General features: G+C 39.0%; 1 protein-coding gene across 27 annotated transcripts in view; it reads right to left on the bottom strand.

Moving 5' to 3' along the window:
* DLGAP1 (DLG associated protein 1) overlaps window positions 1–26,529 on the bottom strand; it is an 843,303-nt gene that overhangs the window by 233,076 nt on the left and 583,698 nt on the right. For all 27 annotated transcript variants that reach the window (XM_070629775.1, XM_070629776.1, XM_070629781.1 and 24 more), the window contains one exon: window positions 23,802–24,016. In XM_070629775.1, the coding sequence (XP_070485876.1) occupies window positions 23,802–24,016 (215 nt within the window). The remainder of the gene's footprint in view (window positions 1–23,801; window positions 24,017–26,529) is intronic.

Consider the following 26,529-nt stretch of genomic DNA (forward strand, 5'->3'; position numbering starts at 1 on the left):
GCCAATCCTCCTCTTTTTTGCTGAGGAAGACTGGCCCTGAGCTAACATCTGTGCCCATCTTCCTCTACTTTATATGTGGGATGCCTACCACAGCATGGCTTGACAAGTGGTGCATAGGTCCACACCCGGGATCCAAACCGGCAAAGCCCAGGCCACCAAAGCAGAACATGCGAACTTAACTGCTGCACCACTGGGCTGGCCCCTGCATATATCTTTTAAAATTAGTGTTTTCATGTATTTTGGATAAATACTCCGAAGTGGAATAGCTGGATCATATGGTAGTTATATTTTTAATTTTTTGAGGAATTTCCATACTGTTTTCCATAGTGGCTGTAACAGTTTACATTCCCATCAGCAGTGTACAAGGGTTCCCTTTTCTCCACATCCTCTCCAACACTTGTTATTTCCTGCTGTTTTAATAGCCATTCTGACAGGTGTGAGGTGATATCTCACTGTGGTTTTGATTTTCATTTCCCTAATAATTAATGATGTTGAACATTTTTTCATATGCCTGGTTGCCATCTGTATACCTTCTTTGGAAAAATGTCTGTTCAGATCCTCTGCCCATTTCTTAATCAGGTTGTTCATTCTTTTGTAGTTGAGTTGTATGAGTCCCTTATCAGATAAATGATTTGTAAATATATTCTCCCAATCAGTAGGTTGTCTTTTCATTTTGTTGATGGTTTTCTTTGCTAAGCAGAAGCTTTTTAGTTTGGTATATAGTCCTATTTTTTTCCCCCTTGCCTGAGGAGAATATCCAAAAAGATGCTGCTAAGAACAATGTCAAAGAGCATACTACCTATGTTTTCTTCCAGGAGTTTTATGGTTTCGGGTTTACTTTCAAGTGTTTAATCCATTTTGAGTTAATTGTTGTGTATGGAATAATATAGTGGTCTACTGTCTTTCTTTTGCATGTGACTGTCCAGTTTTCCCAGCACCATTTATTGAAGAGACTTTCCTTTCTCCATTGTATGTTTTTGATCCTTTGTCAAAAATTAGCTGTCTGTAGATGTGTAGATTTATTTCTGGGCTCTTGATTCTGTTCCGTTGATCTGCGTGTCTATTTTTCTGCCAGTACCATGCTGTGTTGATTACGATAGTTTTGTAGTATACTTTAAAATCAGGGAGTGTGATACCTCCTGTTTTGTTCTTTTTTCTCAGGATTCCTTTGGCTATTTGGGATGTTTAATTTTCCATGTAAATTTTAGGATTCTTTGTTGTATTTCCATGAAAAATGTTATTGGGATTTTGAAAGAGATTGCATTGAATCTGTAGATTGCTTTAGATAATATGGACATTTTAACTATGTAATTGTTGAACATGGAATATCTTCCCATTTCTTTGTGTCTTCTTTTATTTCTTTCAATAATGTCTTATAGTTTTCAGTGTACAGGCCTTTTACTTCCTTGGTTAAATTTATTCCTAGGTATTTCATTTTTTTTGTTGTGATTATAAATGGGATTGTATTCTCAATTTCTCTTTCTGCTACTTCATTATTAGTGTATAGAAACACAACTGATTTTTGTATGTTGATTTTGTATCTTGCAACTTTACTGTCTTTGTTAATTATTTGTAATAGCTTTTTGGTGGATTCTTTAGGGTTTCCTACACATAAAATCATGTCATCTGCAAATAGTGATAGTTTTACTTCTTCTTTTCCAATTTGGATACTTTTCATTTCTTTTTCTTGCCTAACTGCTGTGGCTAGGACTTCCAATACTATGTTGAATAAGAGTGGCGGGAGTGGGCATCCTTGTCTTGTTCTTGTTCTTAGAGGGATAGCTTTTTCAGTTTTTCATTTAGTATGATGTTAGCTGTGAGATTGTCATATATGGCCCTTATTATGTTGAGGTACTTTCCTTCTATACCCATTTCATTCAGGTTTTTATCATAAATAGATGCTGAATCTTGTCAAATGCTTTCTTTGCATGTATAAAGATGATCATGTGATTTTTATTCTTCATTTTGTTAATGTGGGGTATCACGTTGATTGATTTGAGGATGTTGAACCATCCTTGCATCCCTGGGATAAATATCACTTGATCTTCGTGTATGATCCTTTTAATGTATTGTTGTATTCAATTTGCTAATATTTTGTTGAGGATTTTTGCATCTATGTTCATCAGCGATGATGGCTTGTTACTTAGATTTTTGTGTTGTCCATATTTGCTCTTGGTATCAGAGTAATGTTGGCCTTGTAAAATAAATTAGGAAGCCTCCCCTCCTCTTCACATTTTTGGAAGAGTTTGAGAAGGATAGGTATTAAATCTTCATTGAATGTTTGGTAGAATTCAATGGAGAAGCCACCTGGTGCTGGGCTTTTCTTTTTTGGGAGGTTTTTGATTACTGTTTCAATCTCCTTACTAGTGATTGGTCTATTCAGATTCTCTATTTCTACTTGATTCAGTTTTGGAAGGTTGTATGATTCTAAGAATTTATCCATTTCTTCTAGGTTATCCAATTTGTTGGCATATAACTTTTGATATTATTCTCTTATAATCCTTTGTATTTCTCTGTTATCCATTTTAATTTCTCCTCTTCCATTTCTGATTTTATTTATTTGACCCCTCTCTGTTTTTCTCTAGTGAGTGTAGCTAAGAGTTTGTTGATTTTGTTTATTCTTTTCAAAGAACTAGCTCTTAGTTTCACTGATTTTTTTCTATTGTCTTTTTAGTCTCTATTTCATTTATTTCCACTCTGACTTTTATTATTTCCTTCTTTCTACTGATTTGGGACCTCATTTGCTCTTCTTTTGCTAGTTCCTGTAGGTGTAATGTTAGATTGTTTATTTGAAATTTTTCTTGTTTCTTGAAGTGGCCCTGTGTTACTATAAATTTCTTTCTTAGTACTGCTTTTGCTACGTTCCATAGATCTTGGTATGTTGTGTTTTCATTTTCATTTGTCTCCAGGCATTTTTTGATTCTCCTTTGAGTTCTTTGTTGATTCAATAGTTGTTCAGCAACATGTTGTTTATTCTCCACATATTTGCGACTTTTTGAGCTTTCTTCTTATAGTTGATTTCTAGTTTCATATCATCATGGTTGGACAAGATGCTTGATATGATTTCAGTCATGTTAATTTATTGAGATTTGTTTTGTTTCTCAACATATGGTCTTTGAGAATGTTCCATGTGCACTAGAGAAGAATGTGTATTCTGCTGTTTTTGGATGGAATGTTCTATATATATCTATTAAGTCCATCTGGTCTAATGTTTCATTTAATGCCAATGTTTCCTTGTTGATTTTCTGTCTGGATGATCTGTCCATTGATGTAAGTAGGGTATTAAATTCCCCTACAACTATTGTGTTGCTGTCACTTTCTCCCTTTAAGTATGTTAATAATTGCTTTATAAAACTTTGATGCTCCTATATAAGGTGCATGTATATTAATAAATGTTAGGTCTTCTTGATGGATTGTCCCCTTTATCATTATATAATGTTCATCTTTGTCTCTTATTATCTTTTTTGGCTTGAAGTCCTTTTTGTCTGATGTTATTATGGCTACACCCACTTTCTTTTGGTTACCATTTGCTTGAAGTATCATCTTCTATCCCTTCACATTGAGCTTATGTTTGTCTTTACAGCTGAGATGGGTCTCCTGGGGATAGCATATTTTTGGGTCTTGTTTTTTAATCCATCCAGCCACTCTGTGTTTTTTGATTGGTGAATTCAATCCATTTCCTTTTAGGATGATTATTGATATAAGAAGACTTAATACTGCCATTTGGTCTTTTGTTTCCTGGTTGTTCTATATTTCCATTGTTTCTTTTTCCATGTGTTTCTGTCTGCCATTTCAGTTTGGTAGTTTTCTGTGATGTTTTTCTCAGTTTCTTCTTTTTTTATGTTTCATGACTCTGCTCTGAAGTTTTGTTTCGTGGTTACCATGATGTTGGTATAAAAGATCTTATCGATAAGATAGTCATTTTTCTGATTATAGTATCGTATCTTCATTTGCCTATGCAGATTCCATCCTTTTTCTCTTCCTTTTCTATGTTTTTGTTGTTGCAAATTATTCCTTTTTGTATTGTGAGTTTGTTACCAAATTGAAGTGGTTATAGTTATTTTTAATGCACCCTTTCTCTTTAACCTTTATAATTGTTTGCTAACCTATTCTGATATTGAGTTGCAACTTCCTGATTCCGTCTGTTTATCACCTTACTCAAAGCCTTGTATGCCTTTGTCTTTTTGTTTTATGTAGGAGGGCTTCTTTCAACATTTCTTTTAAGTCTAGTGCTGATGAACTCCCCCAGCTTTTGTTTGTCTAGGAAAGTTTTTATTTCTCCTTCACATCTGAAAGATAATTTTGCTGAATAGAGTATTCTTGGCTGACAGTTTTTATCTTTCAATATTTTGATATATTATTCTGCTCTTTCCTGGTCTGTAGGGTTTCTGCTGAGAACTTTGCTGATAGCCTAATGAAGGTTCCCTTGTAGGTTATTGTTTTTTCCCCCTGACTGCCTTTCATATTCTTTCTGTATTATTGACTCTTGACAGTTTTATTATCATGTTTCTTGGAGAAAGTCTTTTTGTGTTGAGATAATTGGGTATTCTATTAGCTTCATGGATTTGTATATCCAGTTCCTTCCCCAAGTTTGGGAAGTTCTCAGCTATTATTTCTTGAAATAGCCTTTCTCTTCCTTTCTCCCTCTCTTCTCCTTCTGAGATAACCATATTCTTATGTTGCTTTTTCTAATGGAGTTGGATAATTCTTGTAGAATTTATACATTAAAAAAAAATCTTAGTTCTCTCTCCTCTTTTACCTGCATCATTTCTAGGTTTCTATCTTCGAGCTTGAAAACTCTCTCTACCATATGGTCTGGTCTATTTCCAATGATTTCTAATGCTTTCTTCATCTCATTTATTGAGTTCTTCATCTACAGAATTTCTGTTTGCTTCGTTTTTAGAGTTTCAATCTCTTTGATAAAGTATTCCTTCTGTTTATTTATTTTATTCCTGAGCTCATTAAACTGAGTTTCTGAGTTTTCTTGTAGTTTGTTGAGTTTCTTTATGACAGTCTTTTGAATTCTTTATGTTAGACCACAATCTTCCATGACTTTATGTTTGATTTCTGGAGCATTGTTATTTTCTTTTTGTGATACTGTGTTACTGTGGCTTTCTGTGGTGCTCCCTGACTTAGTCCTCCTCCAGCTCATTTGTCATATCAAACACTTTTCTGATATTTAGGTATAGCTTTGTTTTGATTCAAACTTATTAGAGGCTTTTCTTTTGTCTTTCAGTAGGTGGCGCTTTAGTGCTAGTTTTTGTTTTCTCTTGCTTGAGGTGTCTCTGGCTATATTTGAGGATCTGCAAGTTCCACCCTCTACTGCTTTTATTTGGGGTGTCTCCAGTACTCTCATTGGTGCTCCTTGCACCTATGGGAATCAATGATGCCTTGCTGTTGCTGGTGTTGCTGCAGTCACTGGCTTCACCAATGGGGGTACAGGGATGGCTGACACCTCTGCATTTCTGAGACCACCTAGGTCAGAAGCTTCACCACTGTGGTTGGGGAGGGGAAAGGGGAGGAAGCTGGGTTCACAGGGCACTGCCTCTACTGTTGTCTGTTACCTTGTGGTCACAGGTGCTGATGTGGATGGGATGTTGAAGTTGTGTGTGTGCCTTTGCTGCCGCTACTACGCTCTGAGCTGTGGCCAGGAGCCCAGGATCCTGGGGCTTTGCCTCCACTGCAGCTCCACTCCCCATCACTGCAGGTGCCGTCATAGCTGGCTGGCTGGAGTCACGTGTCTGACTCCACTGCTGCCCACTGGGTTCTCTGGGGCTAGGGGTGGCTGGTTCAGCTACCGTGGCCAGGGGTCCAGTGTCCTGGGCACTGCCTTTGCTGTTCTCCGGCTTAGCCTCCTCTATGTGCTCCAATGCACCCAGCTTCATATGCACCAATGTGTGGATCTCTTTGGTGTCCTCGTGTGTTGGGAAATGTAGCCTTTGTTGGGTTATGGATGTTTTGCTCTGTAGATTGAAGGGGACGGACAAAGGTATCCTCTCGTGCTGCCATGATAATGATGTCTCCAAATCTCCCCCACTGAGTCAGACAAGGGACTTTATTATTGAGACCTAAGCTAGACACTCATTATAATTTTTTCCCCCATTATCCATACCTGTTTTTTTAGGGTTGCATGGCTTGATGAGTGCAAATTACCCAAATAAAACACAAATGTTCTCTTTGTATGTACCAAACAAAACTCACAACAAAATTTATTATCCTTTCATTGCATGATCTCTTCAGGCATCTGACAATGCTATGAGGCTGAACAAGTGGAGTGAGCAGAGCCACAGGTCTTGGCCAATCATAGAGAGATGCCATCTGATGATAAAAGGGTTAACATGATTAAGGAGGTAAGAATCAACATCTCCCACTGGCTTATTGCCAGTTGGCAGCCAGGTTTCCCCAGCAACCTCATAGAGCTATTATCAGAGGTTGACTACTCATGTCACTCCTTTGCATCTGTCCTGGGTTCTAGTGTAGGCATAGAGAGAGAGAAGTTAATTTGTAACTAAAATAGGCATGGCACTTAGAACTCTAGACCCAAGGTCATCTTGGGAAATTTTCCATAGTGAAGCTTTGGAGGAAACAACTCTCGTTTTCCTTTAAAACTTATGCGCTTTACCCATTTTTCACTGGCATTTGGTATTTTGGAGAACATGCTGGCTGAAGAGTAAGAGGACCTGGCCTAAACCCTAGTTCTGCTCATGACTTGTACTTGGTGGAGCAGATTCTCCTGCATAGAAGAGGGGCTGTTCAATGATCAAATGAGATATAATGACAAAGTTTTACAAAGTAAAAACTACATAAAAATGAAATGTTCTCATAACTACTGTATTTGAAAAGTGATTCTAATAGTCATAACACTCTATCAGAAGGACTCAGGCAATGTGTTCCCTTGAGGAAAGAGAAGGAAAATGTACCAAGTGACAACTCATCCAATAGACCTTGGGAGGAAGCCAAAATGCGTAACCTGAGCTTGATCCACGAATATGCTATAAACCTGTCAGTCACAAACGCTCAGCCACTAAGCTAAGAGCTGAAGTTGCACAGGGGGAGATAGGAGCTGGTGAGTTCTCATCATGCTATCCAAGCAACTCCAGGAGCAGGCACTTTGTTGGTAAAAATTATCACTAAAATTCATTTTTAAGAATTTAAAAATGTGTTTCCCAGTAGTTTTCCTTCCTGCGGTGCATCACCATCCTTTCTTGAGCTACTGTGATCAGAGACAGAAAATGAATGCCAGGTGTAGATCAAAGGATGAAACATATGAACAATAAGAGAAGACCGAAATCTTTCTACCATTAAAGGCTAGTGGGCATGCAAACAGCACATTCTTAACATTTTCAGTGGTGGGTCAGGTAGGTTACCCCGTACACTGTCAGAGGCGTATGTTTCACCTAAATTAGTCAAGTTATTCAAGGAATCAGTGTATCATGATGTTCTAAGCCAAAGGATCTGGTCCACCATAACCCCCACTCTCCAACACTGATTTTCTGGAAACACAGGCAAACATACTCATTTAGAAAAGCAAGTAAAACAGTTAGCTTCACCAAACCACAGATCAAGCTCAGCAACCTGCCTGTGAAGTCTTCTGACAGAGTTGACGAATCAATGAGTGGATAAAGGACAGAGACAGGACTTCCAGGGAAGCCATATAGGGCCTCAGTCACAGAGCAAAACTGGAGAGAGCTTGGTAAGAGCAGACTGCTCCTTTAGCCAAGAAGCCTTTCAGGTCAGCCAGGGAAGTACCTTCCTTTTGGGGAAAGGGACCAGAGATGAACCTACAGGGATCAAAGTCCAGGGCAGCTACAAAGTAAAAGAAAAACATGGTCCAGGGCCAGTCCTGGGGGAGCCACTTGGGTTGGAGAATAGGATTCCAGTTCTGTGAGAAGAATCTCACTGGGCCGGGCGGGGTGTGCCCCATTGGCTCGGCACATTGTGGGTAGTTGAGGAACCCATTCTCTGTAAATGTGTCTGTTTCTATGGTTTTCCAGGTGTCTTCTTTCCTCTAGGTTTGTTTGTTTATTTATTTTTAAGTAAAATTTCTATCTTGCACACTGGAAACACTAAATAAATACATGCTTACTGACTAAAGCATTCCAGAATAGGTGCTTAACATTTGTTAGCTCATTTAATTCTCATAATATTTATTTAATTTGAGATAATTAGAACCATTTTAAGAATGAAACAAACACATCCCACACTCAGAGAAGTTAAGTAACTTATCTAAGTTTGCAAAGTGGTAAAGTGTAGATCTGTACTCAGATCGGCCTTTCCCAGTATTTCTGGCTGCCTCTACATCAGCAGGACTGATTATCACTGGTGGGCCCTGGAGGAGTGGGCGCTGTGATGAGAGGAGCGGGAAGACGATGAAGGGAGTGGCTGTCCCTTCTGCCACTGTTTCTTCACAGCATTCCTCTGGTTCCTGAAGTGATTTCATCGTAACAGTATTGAGGGCGGCCAGCAGACTCAAATCACAACTGTTATATTTCAGTATTTTATCATGTCATTTACAAAGTAGAGGTTTTTTTCTCTTTTTAAATAAAGGAGCACAGAATATATTATTAATATATTTAAATTATTACTTAGATTTAACTCCAGGACACAGGAAATGATCATGGAAGCTAGACAGAGGCTCGCCAAGCTGTTTTCCACAATACGCAGCCCAGCTGCTTAAAGTGTGGGTGGTTGCTATGGGCAACGAGTTAATAAACTCAAGGAACGTCCAGAGGGTAGAGTAGTGGAGGTATTTAATGGATTTACTTTATTTGGGAAAACAAAACAAAAAACAACCTAAGATTTATTTTCCTTAAGGGTCACTTCTCCCTCCTGGTAATACTTGAAATTTCCTCTACCCAAAATGATTATTGTTTTTTTCAAAACAGCCCAGGTAAGAGGACTAGAAAGAAGACCTTAACCTATCTTTTAAACAGCTCAGCAAATCTCAAAATATTCAAAAAGGAAAATAAGCTGGAAATTTCTAGTGGTTGATCAAATATCACCATGACCATAAGTTAAAAAACCCAAAAAACAAAAAGTCCACTTAATTTTACAATGGCCTCTGGGTTGTTTTTTATCAATGGTAGATTTTTTATATTCAACCATCCTCTTATAGAACCCAGTCCTACTTGCAAAGAATTGAAAGGCACGTTTTATGATTATATTTTTGATTTTGGTGGCTGGGAACATATTTCACTTTATATTATGCTTTTTGCCTCATTTTCATTCTCTTCAAATGATCAAGTGTTTTGAGATCCTAAGTCTTCACATTTATTGAAATTACCTTAAAATTCTTAGCTCATTCTTGCACTCTTACCCTAGATTTATAGTTTAATGACTATTTTGATAGGTTGTAAATATCTCTTTTTCTTATAACTAAGCCTTTTCACCTTCTATAACTTTGCGTGAAGAATATTCCCCATTCAAAGAGGGAAGTGATTATACAAATCACTGAATACCCAATGGAATACTTTGCAGTTGTTAGATAGAATTTTTTAAAAAGTTAATCTACATGCACTTATATCAAACAATGCTTAAGATATAATTTTAAGTGAAAAGAACAAATTATAGAACTATATGTGAAAAAAGTGTATATGTGTACAAATATATACACATATATGTATAGAACATTTCTGAAAATATGCACAAGAAATGGTTAAAATTCTTACCTCTAAAGAGGAGTAAAAAGGGATTGGATAGGGGAGGAATACTTTTACATATTACTAAAATACTCTGGTGCTGTTGAAATTTTTATGAGTATTATTGTTAATTGTTAACATAATAGAAAAGGAAATCTTCCCATTGTTCCTAAACAGAAAAGAGACATGTGTAGGTCTGGCGCTTGTTGTGGTGGAAGATATCACCACCACAAACAAGAGAAAACTACAAGAAGGGATCTGACTCATTCTTGGTTGACTTTTGATGTTTGGTATCTTCATGTATCTGTGTAACTCTGCACCCAGCCCTTTCTGGTATCACCCTAGTCTATGCTTCTAGCGTTTCATGTGCAGACCAGTGTAACTTTCACTCAGCTCATTTACTTGATTTCAAACTCTCTGCCTCCAGTGCATCTCTCTATCCCATCCAGGGGCAGTACAGTAGAGTGGTTAAAGGTATGGGCTCTGGATTCACATCCTGGCTGGGGCACTTCTAGCTCTGTGACCTTTGGCAAGTCAATTAACCTCCTGAGTCCCAGTTTTCTCAAAGTATAATTCAGGAAAATAATAATTCCTGTCTTATAGGTACCATTGGAATTATTATAGGTACTGACATATAGGGAGTGCTTCATGGTGTTTGTCATTATTATTCTTCCAGATGACTTATTTTGGTTAAAATTAGATATACTCTAACAAACAAAACAACAAAAAAAGAAAAGCACTGAAAAGAAAGCAAAAATCAACCATAAAGCCTCCCTAAAGAGAGAATGACTATGAGATGTTAGAAAACACCCTTCTCGACATAGATACCCATGTAAAGAATAGAGAATACACTTCCATCGAAATAAGAGAAGAGCTGTCTTGTGATTGGCTTTTTCACTCCACACCATGCAGGCCAGCTTTCTAAAACAACACTTCCATCACTTCATTCCGCTTCTCTGTCATCAACGATTCGTTATCACTAACCAGATTAAAATAAAACGAATTCTCTGGATATTTAAGGATCTTGCTTATAACAGTCTTCACTATCTTTCCAAACATAGTTTCCCATTTTTAAATACTCCTTCTTGTGCATCATTCAGCTTGGTTTCTTCATATTCAGATACTTTTCCTCTCCCCAGCCTGTAGCCTCTGAGTAATTATTCAAATTCCAGGTCGAATCCTTTTCCTTTGATGAAGCCATCCCTTCCTAGCTCCACTTCGTAATAACTTTTCTACTTTCTGAACAATTACAGCACTTTTAGTCTGCAGTAACATACATAATGTAATTTAACATACATAATGTAATTTTCAAACTTACAAATAATTATACAAAATTGTTTTCATCCCTGTTGGTGGCACTTAGTCATATATGTGCAGTAGAGACAAAGCCATATATTTCTCTTGTTGCCCTCAGGGAAGGTAGCAGCCTGAAAACTCTGATTTCTCTGGAAGGAATTCATGATTGAGACTGAGAAGGCCTGGGTCCTAAGACTTGCTGAATAGTTTAAACAAGTCATTGCTCTTTTCCAGGCCTCCACCTCCCCGTTTGTAATATAACAGGGTTGGGATCATCTCTAAGGTTCCTTCCAGGTTTGATTCTAAGATTTTTGTTTCATCTTATCCCCAAAGAAAGACTACATGAAGATAATGTGCAATGGTACACAGGTAAATGTTTGAAAACTGTCTCTCTGGGAAGAAACAGCTCTCATTTGTAGTTTATTGATTTCTGTCGTGTAGATATTCCCATCATGGTCAGTATCCAACTACTAGGGTGACAAAACCAGTGTGAAGTTGGGAAGAGATGCACACCATTGGCTCTCATCAGCTGATGGACCCAGCCCAGCATCGCTCAGTGGTTCCTTTCAATGAAGAAGAGCACAGTCTCAGGCTGGATGGACACGGCCAACTATTCTAATCTAGCTTTTCTCACTCTAAAACTCCAACACAAGCTTTCTTCACTGAGTGAAAGGGAACAAGGGAGACAACCAGAGATGGTGGTCCTATCTTGGTTTTTTAATCCCACACTCTCCAGACCTGAGCTCTAAGATCAGTCCAATCTTCTCAGTGCCTGTGCCTAAGAGTGTCCATTTCTCTTGAAATCTGGCACAGGGATGATGCTACCGAGGTGGTGGCAATTTCACATGCAGTTGGTAACCTGGATCTATGCCTGGAGCTCTCAGCTCTGCTTTTTCTGGGAAGAAGCAGTGGTCCAAAGAACTAAAAGAAGTTTCTGAGCCAGAAGTCAGGAACAATGTCCAGATGGTGATGACAGTCTTGTTCGGGGAAAAGTCCTCAGAGTTCCATGAGGCAGTGGGAGGAAGAAAGAGTGGAAAGCAGAGAGCTGGAGCTTAAGACCCAGGACCAAACCCGGCTGTAACTCAAGATGCTCACAACCATGTGAAACTCTTGGTTTATCTGTAAAGTATTGGTTAAAATCAATTCTAAATTCCTTCTGATACCACTGGCAGGATCAAATAAGATGTTCTGAAAACACCTTAGAAACTGTTATTTATAATTATTTCTCTTGAAAAATAGGCTTGGAAGCAAATTAAATATTACCAGTTATCAGGATAGATGATTAAATATATTTCCTCCTCACTGGTTTATTTGGGTTCACAAAGAAGTTTGGAAGAGTGCCAAGTAGTTAATGTGATCCTTGAAGAGCACCCTTCCCCAATTCTAAAAGGACTAGTTAACGCTGGTTTCATATAGCCACTCTCCTCCTCCACACGTAATTAGAAAGAACAGGGATTCCCCAGATAAACTGAGAGAAATATGCTAATGTTCAGAGTGGATGACAGTACTAGGGACGGCTGCATAGATATTTTTAACATGCTAATGTGTACCTGCCAGACTGAGCTCCAAGCCTCCAGGTGCTGGCACTGCTAAGCAGGAATGAGAAGGAACAGGGAGCTTTTCAGAGAAGCACAGATTCAGAGGCAGAGGGAGGGTAAAGAGTCTAAGCAAGCACATACACAGCCAAAGGGTGCCGGGCAGGTGTTAGATGACAATTCAACTCAACAACTATGGGTTCAAGCTGCTGATCAAGGCACCTCAGGCACATGGGGACTGTGCAATGGTGAGCTGGCATTCATTCAGCACCGCCTTGGGGCTGCGCCAAGTGCTTCACAAACATTACTTCAGATAGCATTTAAACCCCCTTTCACATGGGGGATAGAGAAAACAGAACAGTAAGAAGGCTATCACTACCTTGAGAAATGTTTCAACACAGTGCTTTGGGAGCTCTTTGGAGGAAGAAATAACAGCCAATAGGGAGAGGTTAAATTTGAGAGAAAGACTGAAAAGAATGGAGACTTTCTTCTACTCCTCTCCTCCATTAGACTGTAAGTTCTATTATACTAGGAATCCTGACTACTAATATATCCCCATGTTTGGCACATAGAATATAGCCAACAATGATAATAATGATGGTAACAGCTAACATGGTTGGAGCATTGACCATGTGTTAGGCACTATTCTAAGTGTTTTGCAAATGTTACCTTATTGAATCTTCACAATTACTCTTGAGGTAGGAAATATTATCGTTCCTGTATAACTAATGAGGAAATTAAGACACAGAATGTTTTGTTAAATGATTTTCCCACAGTAACACATCTAGAAGTGACTGAGCTATGATTTTGAACCCAGATAACCTCACCTCAGAACCTGCGCTCTTGAGTACCATGCTATCGTAAGTCTCTTTTTGAATCAATAAATGAAGAGGAGATGGCATTCCTGGGGTATAGGATAGGGAACAGTATAAACAAAAGCCTTGAGGTACCATTACTGCTGTTCACCAAATATACCCGGCTTTTCATTTTCTGGGAACACAGTAGTATTTTACTCCTCTGCCTCTCTGAAATTAGTGTGGACATGTAGATGGCTTTAGCAATGAAATGTGAGCAAAGTGATGGGTATCACTTCCAGGAAACACTGCCCAATTCACCACAGTCCCTTTCTCTGATTCAATGACCATGGAAATACCTAATAAGATACACCTTCTGTCTTTTTGGTTATCTGAGTGAATAGAATGAACAGAGCTTCCTGCCAACACATGATGGACACATATTGTGAACAAGAAATAAACTTGTGAGATTTAGGGTTGTTTATTAACAAAACATAACCTAGCCTATCCTAGCTAGTACATAAATTCATACCAGAACTGGGCTACTCATGTAACAACAACAAAATACCTTAAAATGTGGCTGTAATTTCAGGATTTGGTAGCAGGCAGCAAGGTAATTGTTATCAGAGGCTGGAAACATTCTGATCCATGTTATGCATTGGTGAATCATTTGTTAAACTGCTGTCTACAACGCTTGGAAAGTAGATAATGTAACAAATAATTTCTTAACTCTAGGAGAAGTAGTTGCAAGACACAATGTTAATAGCATGTGTTGGGTGCTGTTGGCAGCCTTCAGCAAGGTGTTGCGCAGTTTGAAATAAACTCAGAAAAGAACTGGTTAGATTGCAAGCAGTAATGAAAGGGAATAAGGAGAGGCTAGACATTTGTGACTTGTGGGACTGGAAGAAGTAACTGATTTCAACCCAGTGGTAAAAGGTAAATCTGAGAAGGCCTTTGAGTGATGAAGACATGGTGAGAACTACCCCTTGTGACAAGGTTCAACTAAAGGATATGGCCACCCCATTGTTCAAACCTCTGAATGGAGTGAGATGATTTAGAATGAAGACACAATTAAGTAAATCTTTTTGATTAGACAAAATGATTCAGAGAAAAGCAGCTAGTAAGTTGATAAGCTGAGAGTATCTGAAATAGAGGCATGAGGGTGGGAAGGCAAACAAATAGAGCAAAAATGATCATTATATCTAGAAGGGTTCTGTGTGTGTGATGATCATTACATAGTACTTCTTGGAACCAATAGATAGGAAGTTGACTATAGTCTTGAGCAAGCTACACTACCCAAAGAAGCACAAGCCTAAATTAAAAGACACAGTAATGAGAGGAGTCCTAAAATGTCTTTTGGGCTCCAAGGAGTACACCTTCCCTGATGTGTGCTTTGGATACGGTCAAGGAAGATAAAAGAAATGGAAGACTCTCCCAGAGCAGGGAGCCAGGAGACATGGAGAACAATGAATGCGGAAGTTGGTCTCAGGGAGCAGAATTGCAGCCTAATCAGAAACATTCCCCAACCCTGGAGCCTGGACATCTTACCCAGTGGGATTAGTTCTGGACTAATGACTACTGTTATCTCCCACCTGCTTCCTTTTGAAAGGGAGTATTTATTGTGGATGTTTTGTCCTTGTTCTGCCATTCTGTCTTGGGTGTGTGGGAGGCAAATAGTTTGTCTTTTTGAGTCTGCAGGTCTCCAGACGCAGAAAACCACATCTGGACCAGATGTAGATATTACAGTGTATCATTCCCTGATGTACAGACTATCACACATCACCCACAGACCATAAATTTTGAGGCTATATGGCTAAGATAGGGGCAGGACAGGGCTTTTGGGTTTTCTCCCCTTGATGGTGATGGTGGGGCATGAATATATTTTGCTTGCAAGAAAGGCAGTGAGCCAAATATTTGGTGTCCAGAAGGATAGACTTTGATTGTTATTAATGCTGCTTGACAAATATTGTTTTGTGTATCCATGTCCTGGGCACATGGTAAGATTACCTTCTCTGCCTTCTTTGAAGGCAGACATTGCCATGTTACTAGCTTTTGCCCAAGAAAGGGGAATGGAGGCGACCTGTCCTACTTGCAAGTAGAAACATTAAGACGCTGTGCTCTTGCCCTGCCTTGGTAACTTTGGGAGCCTTTGTTGATGTAGCGTATCCACAACTTGGTCCTGGGTGACCATGGCAAGCAAAGTTCCCTACTGACCCAAGATGGAAGGGTAGCATGAGCAAGAAATAAATTTTTGCTGTTAGAAGCCTCTCTGATTTGGGGGTTGTTTTTTACTTCCAGCATAATCTAGCCTATCTTGACTAGCATGGAACTGAAGCTAGCAAAATAGATCCTAAGAACAATTAGTAGCTCCATTTGATCGAAGCCAAGAATACTTGTAAGGGAAGAGCAGGAAAGAAGATCTCAAAGGGGGATGGAGTCTTATTGAAACTCTGAATGCTCTTGAGGGCTACGTGCATAGACAAAATGGGATTCAGAGATGATTTCCCAGCAACCTCGTAGAAAGTCCATAGAAGGGGCTGCTGCAGAGAGAGAATAGTGGCAACAAGGCAGATTGGTCCACTGCAGTCATTCAAGAGAGATGACTGAAGCCCCAAAGCTTGAAGATGTGAGAGGCTAGCCACAATGTTTCAAGACTCAATTTAGGAGAATGGTAATTCAGGTGACAGAAATGGAAGGGTCAGGAAGAAAAGGGATGCACTTAGGGAGTAGTGAACTGAGTGCCTTGAAATCTCATCTTCCTGCATGCTTAGCTTAAAAATATAGGATCAGTGTACACGATAAGAAGATGTTGCTGGTCTCACGCTGAAGTCTCAGACTCCACAGGCCAGAAAAATCTCATACAGATATTTTGTCCATTCCACCCAAGTCTCCAAGCAGAATTATCAACAGTCTCAAGGAAATATAGTTCAGATTGTTTTAAAAGATGCCTGGAAGTGTCTCTCAAAATCCCCAAATTAATTTATCCAATAATTAATAACTTTGCTGTTAGAAGTTCCTCCTTGCAGCTCAGCTAAATTCTTTGGGCTGCAGTTTTGATCTCATTTCGTACTGTTTTCTACATAGGAATGTCGATGGTTTTGCTATTCCACACGCATCCTCTGTAAAGGTACCATTTATTTAGTACTTACACCCAGCCTGCTTCCAAAAAGGATTAGAGGCAGCTCCTTATACATCTGCTTAGACTTCCTTTTAAAGTAGCTTTTTTCATTCCGGCATAGTGTGCTGCCATCTGAGGTGCCTGAGGACGATTTCCTTAATGATGTAAAATGAAAGCAAAGCTAATAACTGGAACTATGCTGACAAACTAGTAACCTGTAATAATAATAAAAAAAAAAAGCCCTGCCCATGCCAGGTAAAGTGGATTTTTCTGACCAGAAAAAAATTCTGAACAAAATGATCAATTTTAATACCACCAGCCTCTGAGTTTTAGTTTCTTTCCTCTCTATAGTGCCTGCTTTTGCCATTTTTAGATTCAAGTATATCTAAATACTATAATAAATAAATAAATAAATAAATACTTACTCCCGCTTGACCGTAACCAGATTTTAGTAAAGCATTTAATAAATTTATTGAAACCAAGGTATAAATGACTCCTACAGTACTTCAATATTAAAGGTATTGAATAAATGTTTGTTACATGAATGAATGAGGGAATGATTACGTGAATACAATTTCTGATTGCAGTTAGGGTGTTCTCTTTTACCTGGTTGTCTGCACTTTAATAGGGAACATCAATATTACATTGAGGGAATGGTAGCTAGCAGACAGGCAAAGTAAAGGAATTTTAAGGCTCTTTGCGAACAGCAGTCTTCCTGGCAGGACGGTGGGTAACATTTTTGATCAATACTACCTAAAGGGAGTGGCAAATCTTCATTTCCAGAACCCTCTTCTGGGGTCTTCCCATGCTCATATCCTCTACTGTCTTTAGGGCTTTGTTTACACAGCCATGTACAGCCAGGTCACGTGAAGAATGCCGATTATACACTGTACAGCCACAGAACAGGTCCAGGTACTGGATTTGCTATTAGCGCAGTCCTGACATTGCTGGACGCAGGCCATCTCTTTTCCCTCTGACCCCCGTCAGCCAATGCCTCCTTTATGCCTGATCCTTTGGTCATTTTGTCCTTCCTCCCTTCACCACAGGCAATCCTGAGTCAAGGTCCTTCCGATTTCGGCTGCAAGTCTGCCTGCTTACACTTCTGGTCAGAACGGACTTCACTGCAGCCTCTGACATCCCCCTCAAATCTACTGTGTTCTCAGAATGAATGTTTTTGAATGTCTCTTTTTCCTCAGCACTGCTTCTCAGCTGTCCATACCCAGTTGATCTTCCTTTTTCTTCCATTTTGAACATTCTTTTACCCAGCTCATCTCTGCAGACTTGGTAAGTCTGGCATTCTACCCAGCTTTTTGTTATTTCTGCTTTTAACACCTGGGCTCAAATCTTAGCTCTGACAGTTAGTTGACATGTAACCTTGGACAAGCTATTTAACCTCCCTAAGACATAGATTCCTCATTTGTAAAGTGGGGAAAATCTCATGTATAGAGTTGTGGTGATTAAATGAAAAAAAAAAAAAAAAAAAGGAATATAAAGCCCTTTGCACTCAGTCAGGCACTTAGAACCTCATTAAAACTTAAATCTCGCTCCTATGTTTTAAACTCTCTTTCTTTCTAAAAAGCATCTGAAATTCCTTTCATTCTTTCACCTCCCTCAAAGATGCACAAGTAATTTTTCCTCTCTGAGGTCATGATCATTGTAGGGACAGCCCAGTCTCCACAGGTTTCCTTCCAAACCAGGCTTTTCTAAAGAGCAATTACATAGCAAGAGACCAGGACATGGTACAGACTACAATACTCACAGGTGCCCATCTCCTTTAGAGCAGAGTATTCAGACCACAAAGAGGGACCAATTTTTTAAGCGGGGTGTGGTGATGCAGGCTGAATATAATAGACGATTTCTTATACAAGCTTTTTTTTGTTTTGTTTTTTAACCAGGCTTATTTCTAGCAGGGAGTTGAAAGGTATGTTGGTAATTTGGCTATGAGCAAGTGAATGAGTTCCCCTCTTTTAAACTTTTTCCATTTCTTATTTTGGAAGTGGGGGAAAGTTGGGAGGATACAGGATAACAGAAGAAAGTGTTATCGTCAAGGACAGGTAGGAAACTATCCTGAGTTTATCACTGAGGAGGTAAATTCACAATTTTGTATTGTCAGGTTGTTATTCTGTTCTCTGTCCCATTGAAAGGAGGATTTGTGTTATATGTTACAATTACACTGAGGAACAGGTAGGAGAGAAATAGCAAAGGTTTTGCAGAAAGCAGACAACAAAGGAAAACAGAGACATTTCATACCATTTAGGACAAAGATGGGATGGTATATATTATGCTATGTTCTTAAATATGGTTCACATCCTTAGGAAACAAGATCGCAATGCTCCCATCTTCATATCCTCCCCCTCCTTTTTCTGGGAGGGGAAGGAACATGAGGAACTGTAGGTGGGTAGGAGGGGCGTGTGGAATATGAGGAACCGGCAGAGGACACAGTGTGTCTAGAGAGAAAAAGGGGAGAAAGAAACCTATACAAAGATAACCAAAAAACAGAGACTCCAACAGGAGGCTACAGTTTTGGGTTCCTGATGTAAAACTGGTTCATTTAAAATTTCCAGAATTAAAGTTGAAGGAGAACACCCTATCTATCTCTTCTCAAATCATTTTGTTTACGGCTACGATGTCCTTTTGTCTCTAAATGGTGAACTGGTGGCTAGAGCAGTGTGTTGAGAGGAGTTCCCAGCCTCAGTGGGAAGGGTGCTGGAATCCATTAAAGCTGGGATCGGCTAATGCTGTCTGCCACAAGGTGCGGGTGCGGGGGTTGGAGGGGTGGTGGGGTAGTTGTGATGGGAGTCATCTACTGGTGTCATCCTTGCTAACATCCCAAGCCTCTCATTTAATTGTGGGGTGGGTGGGAGGGAGAGGTTCAGAGACATTAATCCAGTTGCCAAAAGCCACATAGCTATTTAGTATTTCACCAATTTATTTAAAAAAAAAAAGTTTCAGCATTAGAGAAAGAATGAAGATTAACAGAATTAACTAGCCTGAAGACGAAAAACTATTTTTCTCCAAGGAATTTAGGACTGAAAATAAACCTTCCTGAAGCCTCTTGTTAGATACTTCATCAAAATTGCCAGGAGCTCTGCTTGGTCCTCTCCAGAGCCAAACAGGCACAGAAGACTGGGGCCCTTCTCGCCAATTTCAGGGGAGATGAGAAATCTGTAATGTTAGAGGCTCGTTCTTCCGGGAGAAGATTTTTCTTAGTCCTTGGATGAAGGGATAAATAAGTATGAAGAAATTTTAAAGCATTATTTGTTTAGGCATTTGAATTAATGGACATTTGAATTTAATTTTAGAATCTTTTAAATGACAGTTCACTTCATGTTATTTTTAAAAAGTTCTTTTTATAGTATATTGAAAAAAAAAGTCCAAGATGGGATTTGGACAGGGTTTTAACTAATCATGGTAGCAGGCAAGAGTATCAGTTCCAGAATAAATAGCATATTGTAGCCAATCCAAGTAAAAGGCTTAAGTGCTTCATCAGAGCCAAGCTGTGATGACATGCTTTGAGGGAATTCTAGCCCCCAAACCTCTCCCCTCCTTGCCTGAGAATTTACTATTAAACATTCAGAAGTTATTTTTGAAAATACTAACATTCTCAGGTGATATACCATTTCGAGTTCATTGTTAGTCAATAGCAAAGAAAGAAGGAAGAGCTAGAGTGGTGAGGTGAAGGGATTGGTTAATAGTTGTGGAAGAAGAGAAAGAAATGAGAGAAATATTGGTCCTCAGAGAGTAGCTACAGGAGTTTTGCAGCCCAAAGATGGAGTTTACTCTCTCAAGATTCCTCCTGACTCCAGGATGTTCAACCGATCTTAGGCCTTATACATCAGAAGACACAATCACGGACATTAAGAAGCTGATGAAAACCAGCCTCAGAAATAAACCCTCCAGATGCCTTTGGAAAATAGAAAAGGGAAAAGAAAAACAATGTAGGAAAGTGTAGGAGTACCTTCTCTCCAATATTTCTGAGAGAAAATGGGAGTTGAAAACCTCAAACAAAATGTCGCCCCAATCTCACTTGGCTAATTTTAGTTATCTTAGTTCATGGCTATGATTCATCCTTAAACCTGTGAATTGCTGAGGAGGAAGGAGGAAAAAAATTGACTTAAATGTCAAAGAAGTAGGAACAAAAATACAGTTTTCTTTTTTGGGGAACTAGAATTCCAGGATATGGGGATCTTTTTTCTCATGAGAGACAGAGTGCTTCAATCTTCTAGAAAAATACTGATCTCCAGTCAAAACATCATCAAGGAATAAAAGACTGCATTGATTATGAGTCGTGTCATATATGAATTTTTGCCTCCATAGTATATTTCCCTTTTCTCTTTGTGTACCTCCTTAAATACCATTAAACTAGTAATCACTAATAATCCTATGTCGTAGAGGAGGATGGAAGCTTCATGTAGACTGTAATGAGAAATGGAAGTCCTAAAGCAGGGGAGGGAGAAATGAATGGAGACAAAGCGAACTATGAGAAATAAGTCTGGGGAATGGGATGGTAGCACAGAGAGGAAAGGCATGTTTGAACAATGGTCAGATGTTGTCTTGCCTGCTAAAAAATAGAGGGCAATGGAGATGGTTTGGTGAAATTCCATCCTGAGTAAAGACAATGTTTTTCAATTTACTAGGGGTCTCCTAGTAAATAGACTACCACTTTGAATTTCCATACGTTTGGGGGAAGAAAATAGCAGTAGTCACTAACTCAACTCAACTCATCTCAATGACTGATTTTACTGTCTGACGTAAACCTCTCTACCATCAGCTTAGCCACTTTCTGTGCATTTGCCTCTTTCTGCTCTTAAAACTTCTGAGCAGTCACAGAAATAGATGATGGTTGTAAAAATAGGGTCCAGGGCATTAAGGGAAGATAGTATTTTATAGAAGGCAAATGAAAGAGTTCCCATGACTTCAGAGCAGATTTCTCACAGTCCTGAAGCTATGACAACAGCAGCCCCAAGGCACAACTGTGAATGTAGATTTCTGCACTCACCCTGTCCTCAGCCTCCTCAGACACTCTCCTCGTCTCCTTAGGGCTCTTCATTTCTGTTCTGATCCCTGAGGATGTGAGCAGCAGCAATCTCTCTATCTCATCATCCAAGACCCAAAGCGTCATTCAGCTGATGTACAATTGCATCCTGACGGATAAACTAACAGGATACTAAGGAGGTGAGAGGGGCTCTGCATGTTGCAGAATCATACCACTTGGTTTACTATGAGAAAAATGATATCTTGAAGGTTCAAGTGACTTTCTTGCCCAAAGCATTCCCTCTTTTGCATCTCTTGGAAGATATCAATTAATGCCATGACTACCTACTATTGTCTTTAGTAGAGAGATATTTTAAAATCCACAGAAGATAGCTGCCAAAAGGGTCCTTGGCCACCCTCATTTCATACCACCTTGGCCCTTTATTACATATCCAGTTATTACATTGCCTTTGTGACACATCCAGTTCTTTCCAGACTAGGTATATTTAATTTTCTGAGCCTCTGTGAGGTGTGCTGAAGTGCAATGAAGACCTATTTCTATTTTTCATTTCCATGATCAACTTTTACCTTGTTTTGTGTCCCCCACATAGATATGTTGAAGTCCTAACTTCAGTACCTGTGAGCATGACCTTATTTGCAAATAGTGTCCTTGCAGATTTAATTAAGCTAAGATGAGGCCACTAGGGAGGGTCCTAATCCAGTATGACTGGGATCCTAAGAAGAGAACCATGTGAAGACAGAGACGGGAGAAGGCAGTGTCCTTTGTCAACAAAGGCAAAGATGGAAGTGCTGCAGCTGCAAGCAAGGCATGCCGAGGATTGCAGGCCACACCAGAAGCCAGGATATTCTCTACAGGTTTCAGAAGGAGCACGACCATGCCAACCCCTTGATTTCAGATTTCTAGCTTCCAGAATTGTGAGAGAATAAATTTCTGTTGTTTCAAGCCGCCCAGTTCATGACATTTCGTCGTGGTGGCACTAGGAAACGAATACATGCCGTTAAAGGCAAACAGGAAGGACAACTGGAAGCCGAAAGAGAGCAAGAAGAGCTTTTTATCTTGGGTTGGGTTACTAATGTCATTGGTATTAATCTTTTTTTGGAAATGATCCAGAATGGTTCCACATGACCCTTTGAAAAAAAAAATTCATGAGGGGACTCTCCCTGTCTGCTTCTTTAAAATATAATGTTCTTTGTTATTCAAATGAATCCCCAGCATAGACTAGTCAGCTGCTTTTGCAGTGTTGTAGGCTAACAATCTAGTTTGTTTTTCTTGACCCGACTGCTTTGGTCTTTTTTGGTTTATATTTTATTTATATTTGTTAATATTTGTTAATATTTTATTTTGTAATGTGATATAAATGCATGAATAGTAATATATATTTCCTCAAAATATAGAATCAAAGGCACTTAAAATCACGAATTATCCATAATATAGTTTTCAGGTCCAAATGATGATAACATGATGATATGTTCCAAGGCTCTGATTTACCCTCTATAAAGAATGTTAAAAATTAAATCGGGCCTTGCTTAAAATAATCAATTTCAGTAGTTTCTTTTGTGATGCTGTTCTGTGTTTAGGAACAGCATAAATGAAGGTAAACACTACTCATAACCATAGTTTTCAAAATAAAAAACCATTTTTGAGGTCTTACAAATTATAATATGTATTGAGTGTCTAAATTTAAAAACATATCGAGAATCTTCACATAGCACCCTTTTTTTTTCTTTTCAGGAAGATTAGACCTGAGCTAATATCTGCTGCCAATCCTCCTTATTTTGCTGAGGAAGATAAGCCCTGAGCTAACATCCATGCCCATCTTCCTCTACTGTATATGTGGGATGCCTGCCACAGCATGGCTTAATGAGCGGTGCATAGGCCCGCACCTGGGATCCAAACTGGGGAACCCTGGGCTGCCAAAGCACAGCATACGAACTTAACTGTGACACCACCAGGCTGGCCCAGCACCCGATTTTTAAGCATAGTCACATTCTACAAACTTCTCCAAGATAATCTGTTCTATTGTGTTACTTGATTATCTGAAAAGTTCAAGGGTCTTTTAAGGAAGAGTTGCCCTGCAGATTTAGTGCTTGAACAAATGTCCAAGTGTTGGGACATATAGATCCTCTCATTGACCAGAAATCTTAATTCTTTTCAGAAGCCATTCTAGATTGTTTCAAACTCTTCTTCTTGTGGGTTGGGGTTCAGTTTACGATCTATGCAGAGTACACTTGGATCCCATGTCTTTGAAGGCACTGGGATATGCAAGTCAGACTCAATGTAAAACTCAATAGACCATCCCATGCATCACACTGCTCCATCTGTAGGATGTTTTCTGTCCCACTTACACTAGGAATCACACACTCTGATCCTAGGTGAGATACAAGGAGCTTGGATTACCAGAATTATAGTGTTGGAAACACTTACTTGAGTGTGGTGAGTTCTGTAAGGGATGGTTGAGTAGCCTTGAGATAGCTTTCTCTTCGTGCAGCAACTTTGGGAGAAGGCTTGGGACTTGTGTCTGAGTCCCCACTGTCTTCATCTCCCATGGCCTTGATATAGCTGCCACTCCGCATTCTTCGGCATGGAATTTCATCATCTTTACCTCGAGGGGTATAGCCTGTCCATTCATCTTGGGGAACCTATTCAGATATAAAACATAATTCATTTTTAAAATAAAAATCCTACATTTTTCTTTTCTTTTCTTTTCTTTTGGTATGACCCTGGATATGGTAATACAGATAATTATCTAAAACTATAGACACTAACTTTTCAACAATAGTGTTTTACTATAATCAGTTTAAAAATATTTTAAATACATGCAAATCCATGCCTTAATCTTTAAAGATGTTATTTTTCCTTTTTCTCCAAAAACTCCCCGGTACATAGTTGTGTATTTCTAGTTGTGGGTCCTTCTAGTTGTGGCATGTGGGATGCCGCAGAAGCGGAGTGCACGAACTTAAGCACTCGGCCATGGGGCCGGCCCCCATGCCTTAATCTTTAAAATAACCTGTATATTAGGAAAAATTAAAACCATTGGCTCTGATTGACTTATACGTCTCAGTTTTCTCAGGCTGAATTGAGTCAGGCATAAAAATGCCATTGGAAAGGAGACCAGTTTTATTTGAGCTTTTCAATTATTTGTTTTCAATTGTCATTTAAAATCCAAGAATGTTTCTACTTGATCTACACTTTTCCTGAACCTTCCATCTCTGCCATCTCATATCCAATCTCCTTCCTAAACCAGTAGTCTATACCAGCTGCATTCACTTCCCAATCACCTATTCTTTCTGAATCCTTCTTAATTTGGATTCAGCCTCTGTAGATCTGCTTATAGCACTCTTTAAAGGTTTCCAATGGTCTAGGTTTCTCATGAAATCCAGTGGCATTTTCTTAATTTTAATTTGTCTTGGCCTACACACACATACACACCACCTCTTAAGAGTTTCTCCCTTTTGGCTTTCTGGGTACTCTACTTACCTAGTATAACCAGTACTTATCTGAATCGGTCTTCTCCTCTTGCTTTGCTGGATCCTCCTCTATGTCCCTAATTGTGGTACCACACAAGATAACGTTCTCAGTACATCGCTCTTTTTTCCTTTCTACAGTCATTTCCTTTGAGTTCAGCAGGGCACTACACTAGGTGTTACGGGGCTTCTTTGACTTTCTCTTCAGTTCCTCTTAGATATTCCACTTCAACATGGACTCAACCTGGGGTCTCATTCCTCCTCCATTTGGTAAAAGAAATGCATCATGACCACTCTTTTTATCCACTAAGAAATAACAAACAGTCTACGGTGCACAGAAAGGTGCACAGGGCTTAACTAAAAGAGATAAAAAAGGGGGAGACTGGTTCTTGCCCTCAATATGCTTATAACAGAGATGAGAAGACAAAACATGAGTACATTTGGCGATAGTTCCAAATCAACATGTTAGAAAGTTTTAGATGTGGTGCCGTAAATGGAATATGCACTAACGAGACACAAGAAACAGGAGGTATCAGTAATGGTGATGGGGAAGGATCATTCAGGCAGGGCTCCCTGGGATGGGCCAGGTTTGTAATGAGAAGGTAAAAAGGTATTTAATATCTTCATGCTATTTACTGATTAGCCATTAAAAAATACAACGTTTCATTATTAACATTGGACTATGTAAGCAATTTACTTATAGGATCTTATTTCATCAACACAACAACTCCATGCATTTTTTCTGTATTTCTCAGGCAGGACAGAGAGCTTAAGAAATTTGCCAAAGAACGCATAGCTAGTAAAACAACACATAGCACTGGGAGTTAAAGCATTTTGGTTTAACTCCAAAGATTGGAATTTACTAAACTAAGTTTTATAATTAATAATATATGAATTTTAAATCTAAAGTGTTAAGAATATTGTCCACAATGACACATACACAAATAAGACATAGATTTCCACACATTATAGGTTCTCTGAAGTGAGAATAGCTATTCCACAAAAAACAGCACTCTTGTTTCCTCTTTAAATTATGAATTTATCTATATAATTTGAAAGCTTCTATCTAGAAACATTCGACCAAAGAGATGCTGCCATTCATGGACCTGAAAACAGCAGTTTGTAGGTGGAAATTTTGAAAAGTACTAATAAAGTTTGGTTAAGCTTCACTGTGCAGCTTATTTATTTTATTGAACAAATTCTTAAATCGTGCTTCCTATGTGCGGGCACTGTTCTAAATGTTGTATAAATGTTAACTCATTTGATCCACACGGTTGAGGGGTAGTTTTATTATCCCCATTTTAAAAATGAGGAAACTGAGGTTGTATAACTCGCCCAAAGTCCCAGCTATGAAGGGCAGAATTCCCACCTGGCAGCTCCTGGGGCTTTGCTGTTGACCACTATCTGATGCTGTCTCTCTTTCTAGACTATGATCTGTGGCACCTACAGAACTGAACAATTATAGTCCCATGACACCTTCGTAATCCATCACATCTGATCGGTTTGCCATTTATTAATTATGGTAGTAACAATGTAGAATTTTTACTTTTGTAGCTAAAAAGCATCAAAATCACCATAGCAACAAGAGAGATTTTTTTAGGGAAATTATAAATGTTGAGAACAGCGTTGTTTTCCTTCAATTGGCAGGTGACTCACTGCAATCATATGATCATGTTCAGGACCTTATT

This window comes from Equus przewalskii, chromosome 7 (assembly GCF_037783145.1).
Source record: "Equus przewalskii isolate Varuska chromosome 7, EquPr2, whole genome shotgun sequence".
NCBI classification, from domain to species: domain Eukaryota; kingdom Metazoa; phylum Chordata; class Mammalia; order Perissodactyla; family Equidae; genus Equus; species Equus przewalskii.